The 16862-nt window shown below is 50.8% G+C and overlaps 5 protein-coding genes across 5 annotated transcripts; 2 read left to right on the top strand and 3 right to left on the bottom strand.

The window, feature by feature from the left end:
* Window positions 1-352: 352 nt before the first annotated feature.
* KD926_007519 (kynurenine--oxoglutarate transaminase) lies at window positions 353-2035 on the top strand (the record flags this gene model as incomplete). Its single annotated transcript, XM_053100380.1, has 8 exons — window positions 353-426; window positions 484-552; window positions 615-699; window positions 757-935; window positions 988-1141; window positions 1195-1208; window positions 1260-1683; window positions 1745-2035. 8 exons carry the CDS (start codon window positions 353-355, stop codon window positions 2033-2035), a joined length of 1290 nt encoding a protein of 429 aa, XP_052955959.1.
* Window positions 2036-2447: 412 nt separating this feature from the next.
* On the bottom strand, window positions 2448-5094 carry KD926_007518 (uncharacterized protein; the record flags this gene model as incomplete). The annotated part of the gene is made up of 3 exons (XM_053100379.1): window positions 2448-2920; window positions 2987-4654; window positions 4737-5094. 3 exons carry the CDS (start codon window positions 5092-5094, stop codon window positions 2448-2450), a joined length of 2499 nt encoding a protein of 832 aa, XP_052955958.1.
* Window positions 5095-7147: 2053 nt separating this feature from the next.
* prm1 (pheromone-regulated protein PRM1) lies at window positions 7148-9379 on the top strand (the record flags this gene model as incomplete). The annotated part of the gene is made up of 1 exon (XM_053100378.1): window positions 7148-9379. The coding sequence occupies one exon, from the start codon at window positions 7148-7150 to the stop codon at window positions 9377-9379; it is 2232 nt and encodes a 743-aa protein (XP_052955957.1).
* A 523-nt stretch (window positions 9380-9902) lies between these two features.
* On the bottom strand, window positions 9903-14167 carry KD926_007516 (putative xanthine dehydrogenase HxA; the record flags this gene model as incomplete). The annotated part of the gene is made up of 4 exons (XM_053100377.1): window positions 9903-11586; window positions 11646-13606; window positions 13670-13873; window positions 13934-14167. 4 exons carry the CDS (start codon window positions 14165-14167, stop codon window positions 9903-9905), a joined length of 4083 nt encoding a protein of 1360 aa, XP_052955956.1.
* A 584-nt stretch (window positions 14168-14751) lies between these two features.
* KD926_007515 (uncharacterized protein) lies at window positions 14752-16600 on the bottom strand (the record flags this gene model as incomplete). Its single annotated transcript, XM_053100376.1, has 2 exons — window positions 14752-14827; window positions 14895-16600. The coding sequence occupies 2 exons, from the start codon at window positions 16598-16600 to the stop codon at window positions 14752-14754; spliced, it is 1782 nt and encodes a 593-aa protein (XP_052955955.1).
* Between the last annotated feature and the right edge of the window lie 262 nt (window positions 16601-16862).

Genomic DNA, 16862 nt, shown 5'->3' with positions numbered 1-16862 from the left:
AACTGAACGCGTGCGGAGAACAGCTGAGTCAGCCGTCATCTTCCCCTTTCAGGCGATCAGGCACGGAGTCCGCATTGGGACAGAGCACGCCATTTGCGGGCATGACTTACATAAGCCCCGTCGTCATTCCCCGATTCTTGGACTCATCGCGCTCTCTTCTTCTTACTTTCTCTCTCCGATTTCCGGCCCAATTCCCCTCCATCTCCCCTCCGTCCGTTCCTTACTTATGTTCTCGGGATATCGTGCGTCAGTCTCATTTGCAGCTGCTGCCAAAATCAAATATCCATCCAGTCCTCTTGTCGCCTCCACGTTTAGATCCCAACCCCACCTTATATTTCCCCGCGCTAGAGAAATGTCCGCAACAGCGGCTCGGCCTGATCCTTTTCGACCGGCGAGGAGGGTCGCTGGCCAAAGACAAGATGTCTGGTACGACATGTCTTCTAGCAAAGGACGCTGTAGAAGGAATTCCTAACTAGTCCGTAGGTCAATTGTGAACGAAGCTGCCGCCGCTTCTCCGGTCCAGCCCATTGTGAACATGGGCCAAGGGTTCTTGTGAGTGAGGATTAATTCCCCGTAGGGCTGTCACATGCTGACCAGGGTCACTATGTGCTCAGTGGATATAACCCTCCTAAATTCGCCATCGATGCCGCGAAGGATGCCCTCGACCGAGTGGAATGCAATCAATACTCCCCGACAAAGGTACCGGCATAACTGAGCGTCATGTCGCAATTGAGCTTCTGCTCACGGTAATCATAGGGTCGCCCTCGCCTGAAGAAGGCTCTCGCGGATGCGTATTCGCCATTCTTCGGCCGAACTCTGAACCCAGACACGGAAGTTTCGATCACAACGGGAGCAAATGAAGGAATGCTGAGTGCTTTCATGGGATTCATTGAACCTGGTGATGAGGTTATTATCTTCGAGCCTTTCTTCGACCAGTAAGTCAGCACAACGCAACTAAGAAATCCATGGCCCTGACAATTGGGAAAGATATATTAGCAACATCGAAATGCCCGGTGGCACTATTCGATATGTGCCCCTTCATCCGCCCAAGGATGGAGCCACCAGAACATCCCCTGCTTCTGAATGGACCATCGACTTCGAGGAGCTGGAGAACACCATTAATTCCAAGACCAAAATGATTGTAAGGCTTCTAATTGAACTTACTATCGTGTCAGCTCTGACTCTTCTGTCTAGGTCTTGAACTCACCGTGAGCGATATCCAAGCTTTCCCTCTTTCGATTTACTGACAAAATACACAGCCATAACCCTGTTGGAAAGGTCTTTTCCCGTGCCGAACTCGAGCGGATCGGAGATCTCTGCATTAAGCATAACCTCATCATCCTCTCCGACGAGGTTTATGACCGTCTTTTCTATGTTCCCTTCACCAGAATCGGTACCTTGTCTCCTGAACTCTACGAGCGCACCCTCACCGTCGGCTCGGCTGGAAAGGCCTTCTATGCAACGGGCTGGCGTGTTGGGTACCTGATTGGGCCTGAGCACCTGATCAAGTATGTTGCTGGCGCGCACACTCGAATTTGCTACAGCAGCGTCTCCCCGCTTCAAGAAGCTGCCGCTGTCGCCTTTGAGCAGGCCGACAAGGTAGGCTTTTGGGACGAGAGCCGAACTGATATGAAGGGCAAGGTGGAGCGTTTCTGTCAGGTGTTTGACGAACTGAAGATCCCTGTAAGTATTTTGCCTCTGCTTCGATTCTTAAGTTTGGGCTCCCGCTGACGACTTACTATAGTACTCGGATCCTGAGGGTGGCTACTTTGTTCTCGCCAACATGTCGTCGGTCAAGCTTCCCGAGGACTACCCTTTCCCTCCCCACGTTGCCAATCGCCCTCGCGATTTCAAACTCTGCTGGTTTCTAATCCACGAAGTCGGCGTGGCAGCAATTCCTCCGACTGAATTTTATACCGATGCGAACGCCCATATCGCCGAAGATTACCTTCGCTTTGCCGTCTGTAAGAACGATGACGTGTTGGAAACCGCGAAGGAGAGGCTACGGGGCTTGAAGAAGTACATTGTGCAGTAAAGTCAACGAAAATCGAACAGTTTTTGGGGGGTGATACAGTCATTGAAAGATAGGGGCGGGTCAGTCGCGCTCCAGAGAAGATATATAGAATCTGTTAAATCATTTATCAATAGGATGGCAAAGGCTGCAAAGTAGAAAGTTTAAATTGGTATTTTCGTCAACTACTTGTAAGTCCCATTGCCATTCTCTGCGAGCCCCTCCTAGACCGTCTGGTTTGCCCTCTTTCCTTCCGCCCTCATTCTCAGTCGCAGACCATAAACTAGCGACACAGAGATCTACCAGAGTTCTTCAACGAAGGTGAGAGCTGCCTGATGAATATGTGAGAAGTTCGCATAAGAACCGAAGACATGGTGGAAACAAGAAAAAAGGCTTGGAAAACGCCGAGAATTATGATAGTGCCGAAAGGAAGAGCTTAGGCATTGATGCCCTCGATCTCCCTTTCGCCACTACCGGCACCATCCCATTCATCTCCACGACGGAAGTCTCGCTGGTCCTCATCGGCCACTTGGTCGAACCCCTCCCCGCGCATGCGCGCAGCGATGTTGGTAACGCTAGGGTGGGTCGTCCTCGCGGTTCGTAGGATCCAGTACGTCCCCTCGAGATGGTCGACCATCTGACCGAGACCTCTACCGGGGGGAGTCCCCAGCAGACGACGGAATTCAGACCGACATCCCGCGTCGGGACAATTGCGACGGTTCTTTCCATTCCAGTCCGTATCGCAGGCGTGTCTGGTCCCAGTGATTGTCTCTTGTATGGTCACGTTGAATTCAGTCTGGAATTGATATTTGAGCGAAACCTCCAACTCTTGGTCCCTGCCATCTGCGCGCAGTTTATCTCGGATCAGTCGGAAGAGAAAATCCACCAGTTCGTGGACGTCGAGCGTCACTGCAGAAGAGCACGAGGTTAGCAAATGGCCATGAAATCAAAACAGAGATGAATATGGCAACCAACTGAAGAGGCAGATGGCGAGAACCCGACGGAAGCGATCCTTCTCCACAGGGTCGTCAAATTTGATCGCGTACAGCACCCTATGAGGGCAGCGTACATCCAAGGTGTTCTCGGGGAACCCAGCTTCAACGTAATCCACCCAATCTGAGAATATGAAGTAATCTCCTGCGCGGGTGTCGGCGCTGAAACGTACCGCCTGACGATGACGTTCGGGTGCGTCGTAGGGATGGATACATGGTATCATAATGGGACCTTCTCTCACCTGACGAGGAATTGACGATTCCCGGCAGGGGTGCACGAAGGTCATCTGTCCGCAGTACATCCAATGATATTTGACATCTTCGAACATGTGCTCTTTGCAACAGTAGTGAACCTCGGAGTAGGGGCCGCAGCCAGGACAAATCACGGTTGCTCCATCCCACAAGTTGCAGCGTTTATCGCATCCATGCTTTGCACAAGGGAAACCATGACTATCTAGCTGCCAGAAGAAACCCTCGGGCTTCTGTGTCGAGACACTTCCTTGAGAGCTTGCTGCTGCCAGAGTGGATTGCTCGCCTCCAGCCGGCGACCCAGGGTGAGTGTGCCTAGGAGATTTGACAGAGACTTCCTGGCGTCTGTTTCCAGTCTCAGTGGATTCAGCGGTAGATCCTTCGCTTTGAGATGTGGCCTGTGGTCCGAAACTGCTCCAGGCAGTGGTGGACGATTTGGGCGTACTTGTCAGAAGGCTGCGTGCTTCTGAAGTAAGGTTCTTGGTGTCGGCATCAATGTCTCCTGCTGCTTCCTGGATAGGGGACAGCTTCTCTCTGTGAATACTGCTGGTCCTGCGCGAGGACTGGCCTGGGCGAGAAGGCGGAGTTGAGATTGCTGATGAGGTTGCCGAGGACTCATTAGTGCTGGAATCTAGAGTGATGCCCTTCATTCCCTCTTCAATGTCAGCAATGGGTGTGTTGCTCGCTGGGAAAGAAGAGCTCCCTTGGGCATCTTCTGGGATCTCGTCTCCGGTGACCGGATCGACCCTGGCAACGCGCCGTTTTCCTTTCTTGTCCGACTTTGAAGATTTAGACCGTCTAGCTGGCACCTCGTGGGCTTCTTTGTCTTCGTTTGCATTCACTGCCTCTTTAGCCTGGGCACTCTTGGTCTGAGGGTTCTTTTCGGCCTGCGCGGCGTGTTTGTCGTGATAATTAGTCTCCTTGACGGCCGCAGAATAGTCAACAGTCTTGGTTTCTCTTGCGCTTGGAGGTATGTCAACTCTCTGAGGGGTCTCTTTCAGCACTGAGGATGAAGCAGTATCGCAGATATCACCTCCCTTCTTTGGGGGCTGAGATTCTGGAATTTCTGCGCTTGGCTGACTACTGGGCGTGCGGGATGATCTTCTATGGGCAGCATCGGGCGCGATCGACGCAAGATCGACCTTTTTGTATTTCTTACTCTTCTTCTTCTTTCCTTTCTTTGAAGAGGTAGCAGGTTCTGAGGCAGTCACCTGAGTCTGAGGTGCAGTGGCCGATTGGAGATCATCGCCTGCAGAACCCTGTGCCTTCGACTGAAGCGATGAGTCCGCCAGGGCAGACGCCTCGCTTGAAGAGGAACGAGAGACTGTCCGAGAACGCAGTAGAGTGACAGCATCGGAGCGAGACTTTGGCTCCTCGACTGCTGAGACTCCCTGCTGCTTGTCTGTTTACCGGTAAACAAGTTAGCACTCGCACTTTCAATCACTAGGCTACTGAAAGACCGAGATGGAGCGATGCAAACTCACCGGTGAAATTGTCTTTGTCACTCATTGAACCAGACTCAAAGTCGCTGCTTGTGATCTGATCTGAATCTGTGGCGGTGGAGGAGAGGGAGGGAGAAGAGGAAGATTGCTGAAGCAGTAGGCATTTGTTGCTGGACAACTTCTCTTGCTGAAGGTCAAGTTCACTCAGGCACTTTGCAAAGCCAATCACCGCCTCGCTCGCCTGCGAAGGGTGCACCTGTTCAGGCAAAGATGAAAGCTCTTGGAAAGTTCCCTTTTCCTCTGCTATCTTCTTCTGAGACGCTTTCTTTCCGGATCCCTTCTTTCCTTTTCCCTTCCCTCCCGAAGGAGCACGGTTCCGATTTTTGTGCCTGACTGGCATGTTGACAGATGAGAGAGCCTTGGTGTGAATCGGATGATTGCGGTAAGTCTTGTCCTGGAAATGAGAGTTATTACCGGAAAAGTTCTTTTATTAACAGAAGGATAGAAACATACCGTGTACTTTGAAGATATTCGCCTGTTGACCAAGGAATATCCCAACGCTTGTCGTTCACGTTTTCTCTGCGCAGTTCACAAGAGACATCAGAAGGAGGAGGAAGAGGAAGAAGAAGAAGAGGGAAGAAGACGTCTAGGCTACGAGAATAACAATTGCTGTGGTGAAGCTCCACGTACGGGGCCATACGGGGCCAGCATACGGGGCCACTACGCGGGTCCTGCGATGATTCTTTGTGACTAACAAACGGAAGCTGCTCAAGTTCACAAATTGAACTTGTTCAAACAAGAAGACTTTCATACATACTCTGGGATCAACATCTTTGACAAGATGATAGTGTATATGCGGCTAACAAGGTCTTTCAAAGGGCACCTGCATATTAGAGTCTTGTCTAAGATGCTGCTGCTGTGCACTGGGAAATATTTGGCCGGATCCTATAACTTCACGATTGGAACCATGAACCAAAAATACACTTTCCCTTTGTGTCCATCTACCTCTATTTCATTCTGCTGCCCTTTTTGGCACCAGTCGATCTACAAGATAGATCAAAATCAGGATATCTTGATTGCGAAGGCTGTTATTCGCTTCTAATTGACCATATGAGCTAGGCTCCTAGTTCTCTTGCAATACTGCTCTATGACAAGAAAGGGTCTTGATATCATTCTGCAGCCGGTCTATATCTTCCCAGATATTTCATAGTTCAGCTGCAGTTGATCCTTTCTGTAGGTGCTGCCTCCCGTATGGACAAAGTTGCTCCTACTTGGACATTGCTTGATGGAGACCAGACATGGCTTCCAGACTACATATCATATAATTATTTAGATCAACGAATTCTCTCGTGGTTTGAATAGTATCCTAGGCGCCCTGGATCTGTTATGGTAGACGGCAGTCACGTGTTGCGGCGTGCCCTTGTGAACCCAAATGGGAAAGGGTAAGACAGTCACGTTCCCCTCCTTTCTTCTTCTTTCTATTCACCTCCTTCTCTGCATCCTCCATCATCGATCGCTACCTCCCAAAGACAGATAATACTCCCAAGCTAATCACTAACACAAATAGTACCGATCGTTCTTATCCAATCAAGCCCCAGGCCACTATTCAATCTCTAGCGTCCCGGCGCCAAATGGAACAACAAACGCTGCAGGAGTGCTCAACAAAGAACCATTCACCGACATGCTTCCCCATCTCCCTCGCACGAGACCGTGGGGCCCATTGCCTTTATTTAGAATAATGGCATAATGCCCGAAACAGGTGCACAGACAATGGAGTCTGGGAACAGCGAAGCTATGGAACAACCACCACGGCAGCATGCTAAGCGCCGATCTTGAGAGGCTATATTTGGCCCTGCTAGGCGCCCTGAAGACAACCACTGCGAGGATTAAGCCGGTAAATGGATCGCGCTAGATGAAACGGAGCCATAATTGCGGATGGTTCAGTCAGTGTTTATTTTAGGCATTGATATTTAAGTGGATCAATACTCAATTCCCTCAATGGTTGCTTTTGTTGCTGTCTGCCGGGATTTAGCTGCATTCACTTTGTGGGCCTAACGCTTGTCTGTTTGAAAGCCCATTGTTTTTTAGTCATAAAGGTAGCTTTTTACCTTTATTTCAGATTCTGTCTTATTGAGATTCTGTTCCTACACTCTTTCTAGAGGGTACACCTACACGTTCATTTGATTTCTTTTTCTCCCTTTCCAGTGGATCACCTTTCTCTATACTATCGCATACATTTGAACATGGCCTACACTCTTCCTACAATCATTGGATTTTACTGATAACACTTGCTGCCGGTCAGCCCTTTGTTAAAGCCGTCGTCTTTCATTCCTTTCCCACAAAAGTTATTTTCGTTCTCTGATTGAATCATCTTGGAAGTTGCCCAATAGGCGCTCTTCTTTTCTCTCTTCTGTTCAAATTCCATCTCACATATCCTAATCTTCCCTTCCAACATGCTCTTCTCAAGGCCAGGTCGCTCGATCTTCCCCTTGCTTCCGCCATATGGAGCCCATGACCCCAACCGTGACCCCGGGCGTGTAATACTACACCCAGATGGGATGACACCCTACCTCGGCCTGAGGGCTCGTTTGTCCCAGGTTTGGATGAATCGATGGACAATCCTGTTGTTGTTAGTGCTTGCACGAGTCCTAATAGCCGTTGCGGGCATGCGGTCAGACATGGATGGTGCCAAACGCGAAGCCCTATCGGCTTGTACCTCTGTTGAGTCGATGGGTAGCTCGATGGCTTCTATGCCCCATTACCTTTCGCGGGGAGTCAATGAGATGACGGCGTCTTCGGTCGAGGCAGCCGTTAGCGGGCTCAAGTCGATGCTCATGCTCACCATCACGGGAGTAGAGGAACTCATCATCTTCTGGATCAAGGTCATGTATCAAACCTATCTTTGCCTGTTTACGATGGTCGTCCGTGGCAGCGCCCACGTCGCCCTCAGCTTGGTACAGGATGTTACCGATTTCTTGAACTCTACCCTCACATCAATTGGAGACGACATCGAGAAGGCAGGCGACAAGTTCCAGAGCGCTGTCGATAAATTCTCAGATGGTGTAAACACCGTCACGAGTGCATTGGGTGGAGGAAATGCCATCCCAAAAATCGATTTTAGCGACGATATCGACAAGCTCTCCAATCTTAAGCTCCCCGGCTCCATCAATTCCACCATCGACAAAATCAATGGCTCGATCCCCACCTTTGACGAAGTCAGCAAGTTCGTCGAGGATGTCATACGTTTACCCTTCGAGGAAGTTAAGCATCTCATCAATGGGTCCCTGAGCAACTACACTTTCGACCGCTCCGCCCTCCCCGTGCCCGCGAAGGAAAAGATGACATTCTGCAACGACAACAACGGGATCAACTCGTTCTTTGACGGTATCTCCGATCTTGTCGACACAGCCCGCAAAATCTTCATTGCAGTCCTTGTACTCGCCGCTACGTTGGTCTGTCTCCCAATGGCCTGGTACGAGATCCGCCGCTGGCGATCCATGAAAGAACGCTCTGAGCTTGTGCGCAAAGAAGCCCACGACCCGATGGACGTCGTGTACATCGTTTCTAGCCCGTACACCGCTGCCACAGGAATCAAAGCTGCCAGTCGATTTAGTAACAGCCGGCGACAAACCCTCGTGCGTTGGGTCGTGGCTTACGCTACTTCCACACCCGCCCTCTTCGTTCTCTGCCTCGCTATCGCCGGTCTCTTCTCCTGTCTCTGTCAATTCATCCTACTGCGCGCCGTTCAGAAGACCGTACCAGAGCTTACCACCGAAGTTGGCCAATTTGCTGAAAAGATCGTCACCAAGCTTGAAAACACCTCGGCTACCTGGGCCAAAGACGCTAACGGTGTCATTGGCGACATGAACCACGACCTCAACACAAACATTTTTGGCTGGGTAAATACCAGCACTACCGCCGTCAACGATACTCTGGACGCCTTTGTTGAAAAGACTACGGGCGTACTGAACGACACTTTCGGCGACACCATCCTCATCGGGCCCCTGCAGGACGTCTTCCACTGCTTAATCGGCTTGAAAGTCGAATCCGTGCAAAAGGGACTCACCTGGGTCCACAACCATGCACACCTCGACTTCCCTCTTCTTCCCGCAGACATCTTCTCGCGCGGTGCCGAGGATAGTATCTCTGACGGCAGCGATGGCGATGCCAGCTTCCTCGCCGACGCAGGAGACTCGACCTCGAACAAGATCACCGAGGTGATCATCCGCGTTATCAAGAAGATCGAGGACGGCATCCGCACCGAAGCCATCATAGCCTCGTGTATTCTACTCGTCTGGTTCCTCAATGTTCTCTTCGGCCTCATCCGCGCCTTGACCTTGTTCTGGAAACGAGAGCGCAGCCGCGGCGATGGCGGTGGCGCGCCGGCGTCCCAATCTTCACCTGATCAGAACGGATTCATCAATGTGCCGCTGACGGCGATGCCGAATGTTCAAGCCCACAACATCGACCCCTACGCTGCGTCGAGGGCCCAACCGGCGCCAAAATATGAGCCTTCTGCCTCCGTCAGTGCGAGCGGAAGTAGCAACGAAGTGAGTCAGTACGATGACGAGAAATTGGGATTTGCGGGCCAGAGGAATTACGGATCTGCCCTGAAGGTGGACGAAAGAGTCGAGCTGCGAGGAAGTAGTTATGTTGAATATGGCTTGGAGAAGCGGGCTGTTTGATTTGGTTTGATTAGTCCTTTCTCTTTCCTTTCTTTCCTCAATTTGTTGTTTGTTTTTTCTAGCCTGGTGTTTTGATAATTTATTCTTCATGTCTATACCTGGCGTCGCAATTTACATATTCTGTTAATTAAGCATTTACGATTTTACATTTGCTACTACCGTCTTTATGCTCCTGTCTTTTCTAGATGAATGGACAAATTAATTTATAGATACAAATTCGTTTATATATCGTCATTACCAATGCGATGAAGTAGTCCAAGTAACTAGTGATATGCGGAGGATTCCGATAGCGAAAAAAAGTCCCGAAAATACAGCCAAGAAAGATAATGCAAGAAAAAAAAAAAAAAAAAAAAAAAAAAAGTAATACAAGCAGTCTCAGTCGTAGATAATCGCCGGGGCTACGATCTATGCAGCATACTGGTTCGTAATTCATAAGTGACGGCGGTGAACGTATACCTACCTGCACACACTTGCAATAAAAACGATGATTAAAGGGCGAATGAGTTATGCAAAGTCATGGAATTTAGATCTCCACGAAGAAGCTCTTCTCTCCTTTCTGGGGCTTCACCCGTGCCCTTTCGATGATGGGATCCGCGCAGTTGACACGGATCCGCTCGGGCGTTGCCGGGCTCTGGAGACTGAGAACGTCGTGAACGTTCCACTGTTTCCGAGCGGCTTTGAGGGCGTCGCGGATGGCGAAGAAGGCGGCACTGCCCATGAACAAGGGAGGCTCGCCAACGCCCCGAGAGCGCTGGATCGTCCGCAGATTCTCCCACTCTACGTCTTTCAGGAGACTGACGTTGAAGATCTGAGGGATGTCGCGGAAGCCGGGGATCTTGTAGTTGCCAGGGCCCTTGGTGAATATCTGGCCCGATGCACGGTGCCAGAGACTTTCTTCGGTGGTGAAGAGTCCTTGGCCTTGGACGTAAGCTCCCTCGATCTGTCCATAGTCTATTGAGGGGTTGATGGTGCGTCCAACGTCCATCTTGATATCGGCTCTCAGAGGGGTCCAGTCGCCGGTTAGGGTGTCGATTTCAACTTCAGCGGCCGTCACTCCCTGAGTGAAGTAGAAGAACATCTGGCCTTTGTTCTCGCCCCAGACATAGCCGATATCAGGGGTGCGGTAGTATCCCTGTGCCGAAAGATTCACACGGTCGAAGTAGGCCGCATGGGCTAGGTCCTTCAAAGAAGCACCGGGCATCTTCTCTCGATACGGCTTGAGACGTTCATTGATTTGCTCGCACGCGTTAAAAATAGCATAGCCGTTGAGGTCAGAGCTGGCAGAGGCGGCGGTGGCAGATGTGTTGGCAACGGTATTGGTAGCAGTCTCAGAAATGAACACGTCGGATTGAGGGACACCCAAAGCTTCGGCCGCAATCATCGTCATCTTGGTGTGCAATCCTTGACCCATTTCGACACCGCCATGGGCAACCAGAACACTTCCATCGTGATAAATGTGGACCAGAGCTCCAGCTTGGTTTAGGAACAAGGCCGTGAATGAAATTCCAAATTTTGTAGGAACAATCGCCATTCCACGTTTGGACCATTTGTGCTTCTTGTTGTACTCCTCTACGGCCTTGCGCCGTTCCGCATACGAGCTCTCTTCCAGAACTTGTTTATACATCAGCGGAACGTGCCAATCCTTCAATTCCTGGTGAAAGTGGGTTTTGTCGCCAGGTTGATACATGTTGTCCATGCGAACCTTCTCAACCGGGATATTGAGGTGATCCGCGATTTCGGTAACATAGCACTCAGCGAAGAACAGCCCTTGGGGACCGCCGAATCCGCGGAAGGCGGTATTGGAGACCGTATTTGTTTTGCAGATGCGGCCGCGAACATGAACATTGGGGATGTTATACACTCCATCAATGTGTGACAAGCTCCGCTCCACGACTGCACCCGAGAGGTCCTGCGTGTGACCGCCATTGGCGTACACATCCGCATCTAGGGCTAGAATCTTGCCCGCCTTGGTCACTCCAACTTTCCAGTGACAAAGGAACGGATGACGTTGTCCCGAGGTGGCAATGTCTTCATCGCGATTGAGCATACATCGGACGGGAAATCGCGTTTTCGCTGCTGCAGTCGCGCAGATGCCCGCCAATTGAACGGATCGTGACTCTTTGCCACCGAACCCTCCACCAAGACGCTTTACGCGCGACACTATCTTATTCTGTGCCACGCCGGTCACTTGCGCCACATATGTCTGGCTGTAGCGGAAATCAGCAATGAACGTCGAACGCAATGATTCAAAAAGGAAGGTACCTACGTCTCAGTGGGATTCTGTGTCCCACTCCAGATCTCCATTTCTCCGTCCTCGGGCTTTGGAATGGCAACGCAGGCCTGGGTTTCCAGGTAGAAGTGTTCCTGGCCACCTATACGGGATACACCGGTGAAAATGTGGTCGGCCTTCTTAAAACCGTCTTCCAGGTCACCTCTCTTGATGAAGCGAAAGTGTTCAAAGAATGACTGGGCCTCGATGGCCTCTTCCATGGTGAGTATCGCTGGCAACTCTTCGTATTCGACCTTGACAGCCCTCGACCCTTCTTCAGCTGTTTTCGCCGATTTTGCAAGGATCATGCCGATAGGTTGGCCTGCTGTTGTAACCTTATCGACCGCGAAGAACTGTTCATCAGCCTTTGGAGCACCCCACCAATTGGCCTGCGGATTTGGAAGATCTGTGTGATCAACATAATCATAGACACCGGGTATCTCGAGGGCCGCCGAGGGGTCAACACTAAGTATTTTGGCGTGTGCCTTGGTTGAAAGAACCATACAGCCAAACCTCTCGTTCTGTTGCACGGGAATATCATCCGTATACTGAGCTTCTCCGGTAGTCTGCTTCAGTGCCGAGACATGAGGACCAGCCGTGCCCAAAATTCGTTGTTGGTATGCTGCTGACGCTTCGTTGTCTTTTTCTCCCGAAGAAATAGCTCTTTCAATTTCAGCAATAACGTCATGGTCAACGTCCGTATCCTTGACCTCCATACTGGCCAAAACATCGTGGTAGAATCGGTAAAAGAACCCAAGAGCAAGGGATTTACGGTACGTCGCCATGCCTCCGGGGACGCCGAATTTAAGATCGAAATCTTTTTCTAACGCTGCCATTGTGCCTTCAAGCGTTGCAGGATTTGTAAATTTTTTGCCAACTAGGAAAGCTTCTGCATTTTGCGCGGACACCGTCATCGGAGCAAGACCGCCGAAAACGAGATTCACACTCTTCACATTGTTGGTTGAGGAAAGCGACACACGTAAGGCTGCGTTGACTATGGCGATATCATCATCCTTCCGCTTTGACTGTTTGTAAGCCCGCATGTATTCACCACTCTCGGTAGCTGTCGGGATGCGCAAGCTTGCAATAATGGCGTTGGGGGGAAGCGCAGTAATTCTATACCCTTTGAAAAACTGGCTCATGGGAATTTCGATCTCGTCGCCGAGTGTCTTAGCAACCAAAACGGTGTTCGTCGCCACGAAAACCGGATTCAGATCAGAAATAGGAGAGGCAGTAGCCAGGTTTCCGGCTGGTGATGCTACATTTCTGATCTGTCTCCCTGCGAAGTAACGAAGCTGCTTCTTGATCGCCGTAAAATTCTGGCCTCGCACGGCTCCAAACCGCTCCAGGGCTTCATCACAAATCGACTCCAAGTCGGTGAGAGAGACATTAGCACCAATTTCCAAGTGGTCGTCGTGCAGCGAGTACTGGCGCAACTCTTGGATATCACCGACGTAGACAGATGCGCGGTATTGCATTGCTTTGAATTTGATCTCGATTTGCGTCTCGGTGCTACCGCCAATGATCTTTGCGTCTGGGTGAACATGTTTGATCTCCAAGAGCTGCTGCAGAGTGACTGGTCGATACCATCTCTTTCTCTTGTTACCAAACGCCAGCGGCCGGAATTCATGCTTTCGAAGGGTAGGTGGGAAGATCAATTCAGTTTCAGGATTATATTTGATGAATTCGGGGGGCGTGAATTTGGGAGCATTTGGATCAATCGCCGCGTTGTTCGACGAACCCTTGCAGCATCCCCCCGCGCCATTCTGTTTTTCCATACAACAGCCATCTCCTCCATTAGCAGTTGATTTTCCACATCCATTATACTTGGCTTTAAAACTCTGAGCAGCATCCAAAATCGGTCTGTACCCCGTACAACGACACAGGTTTCCATCAAAAGCTTCTTCGACTGCGTGTTCCGAGGGCTCGGGGGTATTCCGGAGTAGAGCGTAAAGACTCTATCAAGCGAGTTAGATTCTATGCGGCAGATCTTGTAGCATTTGTCACCGAGAGGAGCACACCATTGCAATTCCTGGGGTGCAAAACCCACACTGACTTCCGTTGCCCACCGCTAACCGTTGCTGAATCGCATGAGGGTTTTTCACGTTACCGATTCCTTCGATTGTGACGACGTGTTTGCCATCTATACTGATCAGTGGGGCAATGCAGGCGTTGACGGATGCATGATAGAGCTTCTTGGTTGTCGGGTTCGTGTGGGATACCACCTATCAAAGTCCATCAGTTAGTTACCAAGCAATACCATGGAAATAAGAGCTTGGACGTACCACCGTGCAAGCACCACAGCCTCCCTCTGCGCATCCTAGCTTGGTCCCTGTCAAGCCTATACCCCTCAAATATTCCAACAGCGTAACCTCTGGGTTGACGGAATCAAGGGTGACTTTGGTGCCGTTGAGATAGAACCGTATAGTATCATCCCAGTCCTCGGTTAGCTGAGCCAGCGAGCCAACCTTCTCGGGAACTATTGCCACAACTGGGGATTCCGAGATGCCCGGGGCCATCTTGTGTACACTTCAACTTGAGGGTTGAAAGTTTCACGGCCCCTGCCAAGGAAGGAGGGTGGCGAGCAAGATGATGTAAATAGTAGGAGCCAATACTGGGAGCGGAGGATATATAAGATGAGGAATTCCTAAAGAGGGCAGATATCATGAGACAGGATGGTCTCCACAGATTATAGAGTGACAAGTCATATATAAACAAGAGGTAGGGCATCCATGCAGGAGGAGACGGAGGAAGGCTTTAAAGCTCCCTGATGACCCACTTATCGTTATCGCCATGTGCGGGGATCGCCACCAGCCGACGGAGGCGGAAACCCACGGCACTAACTCAACGTCAATCCCCCGCTGCTGATAGGCCGCCAGTCGGGTATTAGGTAACGTGCAGTGAGAGGTGGGGAATTGGCACGTGCTCCGTGAGATAGGTAGGAGGATGCCAAATGTCAAACGCCGGTCCAGATGCTCCCAATGTGATGATGGTGAAGATGATAATACAGCTCAGCCTTTACATTCAGCGAAGAACATAAAAAAGGAAAATCGGCAGGAAAATAAAATTAGAAAAAGAAAAAAGATCAAAACCTCCCAATGCTTCATGGTTTGGCCCGAGCCCCGACGAAATCCTTCTCATCTTCCTCCCACTTCTTCCGTTCGACAACGCTGCGTGCCCTAAAGAAATATCAGTTAGCTCCCTTCTCGGGGAAAGACAAAGGGGAAAGATGCAGGGATGACAAACCGGTACGCCCTCACAAACCGCCATACTTCGGTATCCGCCAGGTTCCAAGCCTCCGCCACGTCTTTGATGTTGATTCGGTTGGTTTCCTTGCTTTTGATGACCTCCCGAGCCACTCGAAGAAGATCATACTCCTTTTCGACACCCTCTAGGCTAGGGTTGGAGTGTTGGATAGACTCCTTGGTATCGCCCTCGTGCTTCGCATCCATTTTCCCCGTCCGCGGGATTCGAAATCCAAATTGCCATTCTAGCTCGTCCAGCAATGCGGTCGGAAGAGCCTGACCAGCCTCTGGGTGAATCGACTCAACCGTCATCCACAACGATGTTCCGATAACGCCGTCATCGGCGACAGCCTTCTTGAAAACGACGGCTCGCGAGGATCCACCTAGCTCAGGTCCTAGCTGCTCCTGGGTAACCGCCTTCAACCAATTATCGCGCTCCGTCTCGCGGCGAACGTGTCGGGTGGTAACCTCCGCCGAATTCTGTTCCAAGCTAATAAGTGTATAAGGATGTGGGAGAGTTCCAATAGTGAAAACGCGGGTCGTGTTCCGATAGGTCGCCGGTTGGCTAACTTGCAAGGGCTTTGCGGACTCGCAGGGGTGGCACGTCTCTAGGTTGGGAGGGCACGAAGAGGGCATGGGAGATTTCGAACATTGAGCCAGGGCTTTAGCAAGCCGTAGCGAGGGTTCGACGAGCGCGGTGGTGTGTTCCGGGAAGGGCTTTAGGACAGCGATACCGGCGGGGAAAGATTTTTGAAAGGTGCTATGCAGATGGGAATTGATCAACTCAACAAGGGCGAGTCGTCCAGCGGTAGCGGATTTAACGCTCTGCTCGGCTAGCGCGGGGAAATTGGTCGTGACGGTCGTAGAGTCGTAGAAGGCCAACGAGCCTGCCTGTTCGCTCCTGAAGAACTCGGGGGGCACCAACTCCAACATGGATTTGGAGTTCTCATCAATCTTCTTGACAGCTTCCTTGATAGCGTCGTTGATTCTTGATTTCTCGCCGGCGAAAAGTGCACTGTTGATGCGGTCGAATCTAGTGATGAACGCCGGATCGGTACCCAGACGCAAAGACGAGAGCAACGGGTCGTCGTATCTCGCCATGGGGAAACAGCGCCAATCGGCTAGCAAACCATCGCCCATGTGACCCCAAGCGAGCCATCGGAGTAATTCCACTTCCAAATCGTGATGGAGCTTCAACGGTTGCACAAGCTCGTACAGTTGGTTGTGCATCGCCTCCCCGGGTCCCAGAATGATGGGACGGAACCCCTGAGCAAACCAGGCTCGGCGCCAGGCAAGAAGCAGCTGAGCATCCGCATTCTCCTCATTTTTATCATTCCCCTTGTTTGGTTCGTAGTATGTGTAAATAAACGGCCGGTGCCGTAGCGGAGGGAGCACGGATCGGTTCTCGTCCAGTGTAATGGCGGAGGAAAAGGGATTGAGCCACGCCCAGTTGGTAAACCATTTCGACTCGCCACTGGTGCTGTTCGGCTGCAACTCCGGCGGCGTATGCACAGTAGGATGAAACGAAGGCAGATGGAAGTCGTTTAGAGATGGAAGATTTGGGCGAGGGACATATTTGGCTGCATTAGCGATCTTTTCTTCGACTAATGCAGAGTTCACTGAGCTCGGAGATGTCGAAAAGATCACTAAGAGGAGTGCGACAAAGACGACGATCGTAACAAGGGCCGTGCTGCGGTGAGGAATCATGATTTATGTATAAATTTCCCCAACGCGAAGAATGTCGGGGACGAAAAAAAAAAAGAAAGAAAGTGATGATGCAGGGGATGCAGCAGTAAATGATAAAAGGGGGTCGTTAGAAATCCTTCACCATAGGCTTCCGAGGATCAATTATTATGATTCAAAAAAAAAAAAGAGCGTAGGTTTCGACAAGATGAGATTCAAAGTACGGATGAAGGTCGCATTCATAAACATCCGCATGGATGGAAAGAACTCAATCCATCACACTGGC

This window comes from Aspergillus affinis (genome assembly GCF_023601865.1).
Source record: "Aspergillus affinis strain CMG 70 chromosome Unknown NODE_44_length_242547_cov_84_751050, whole genome shotgun sequence".
In the NCBI taxonomy this organism is placed as follows: domain Eukaryota; kingdom Fungi; phylum Ascomycota; class Eurotiomycetes; order Eurotiales; family Aspergillaceae; genus Aspergillus; species Aspergillus affinis.
This window is presented reverse-complemented; position numbering and strand designations above follow the sequence as displayed.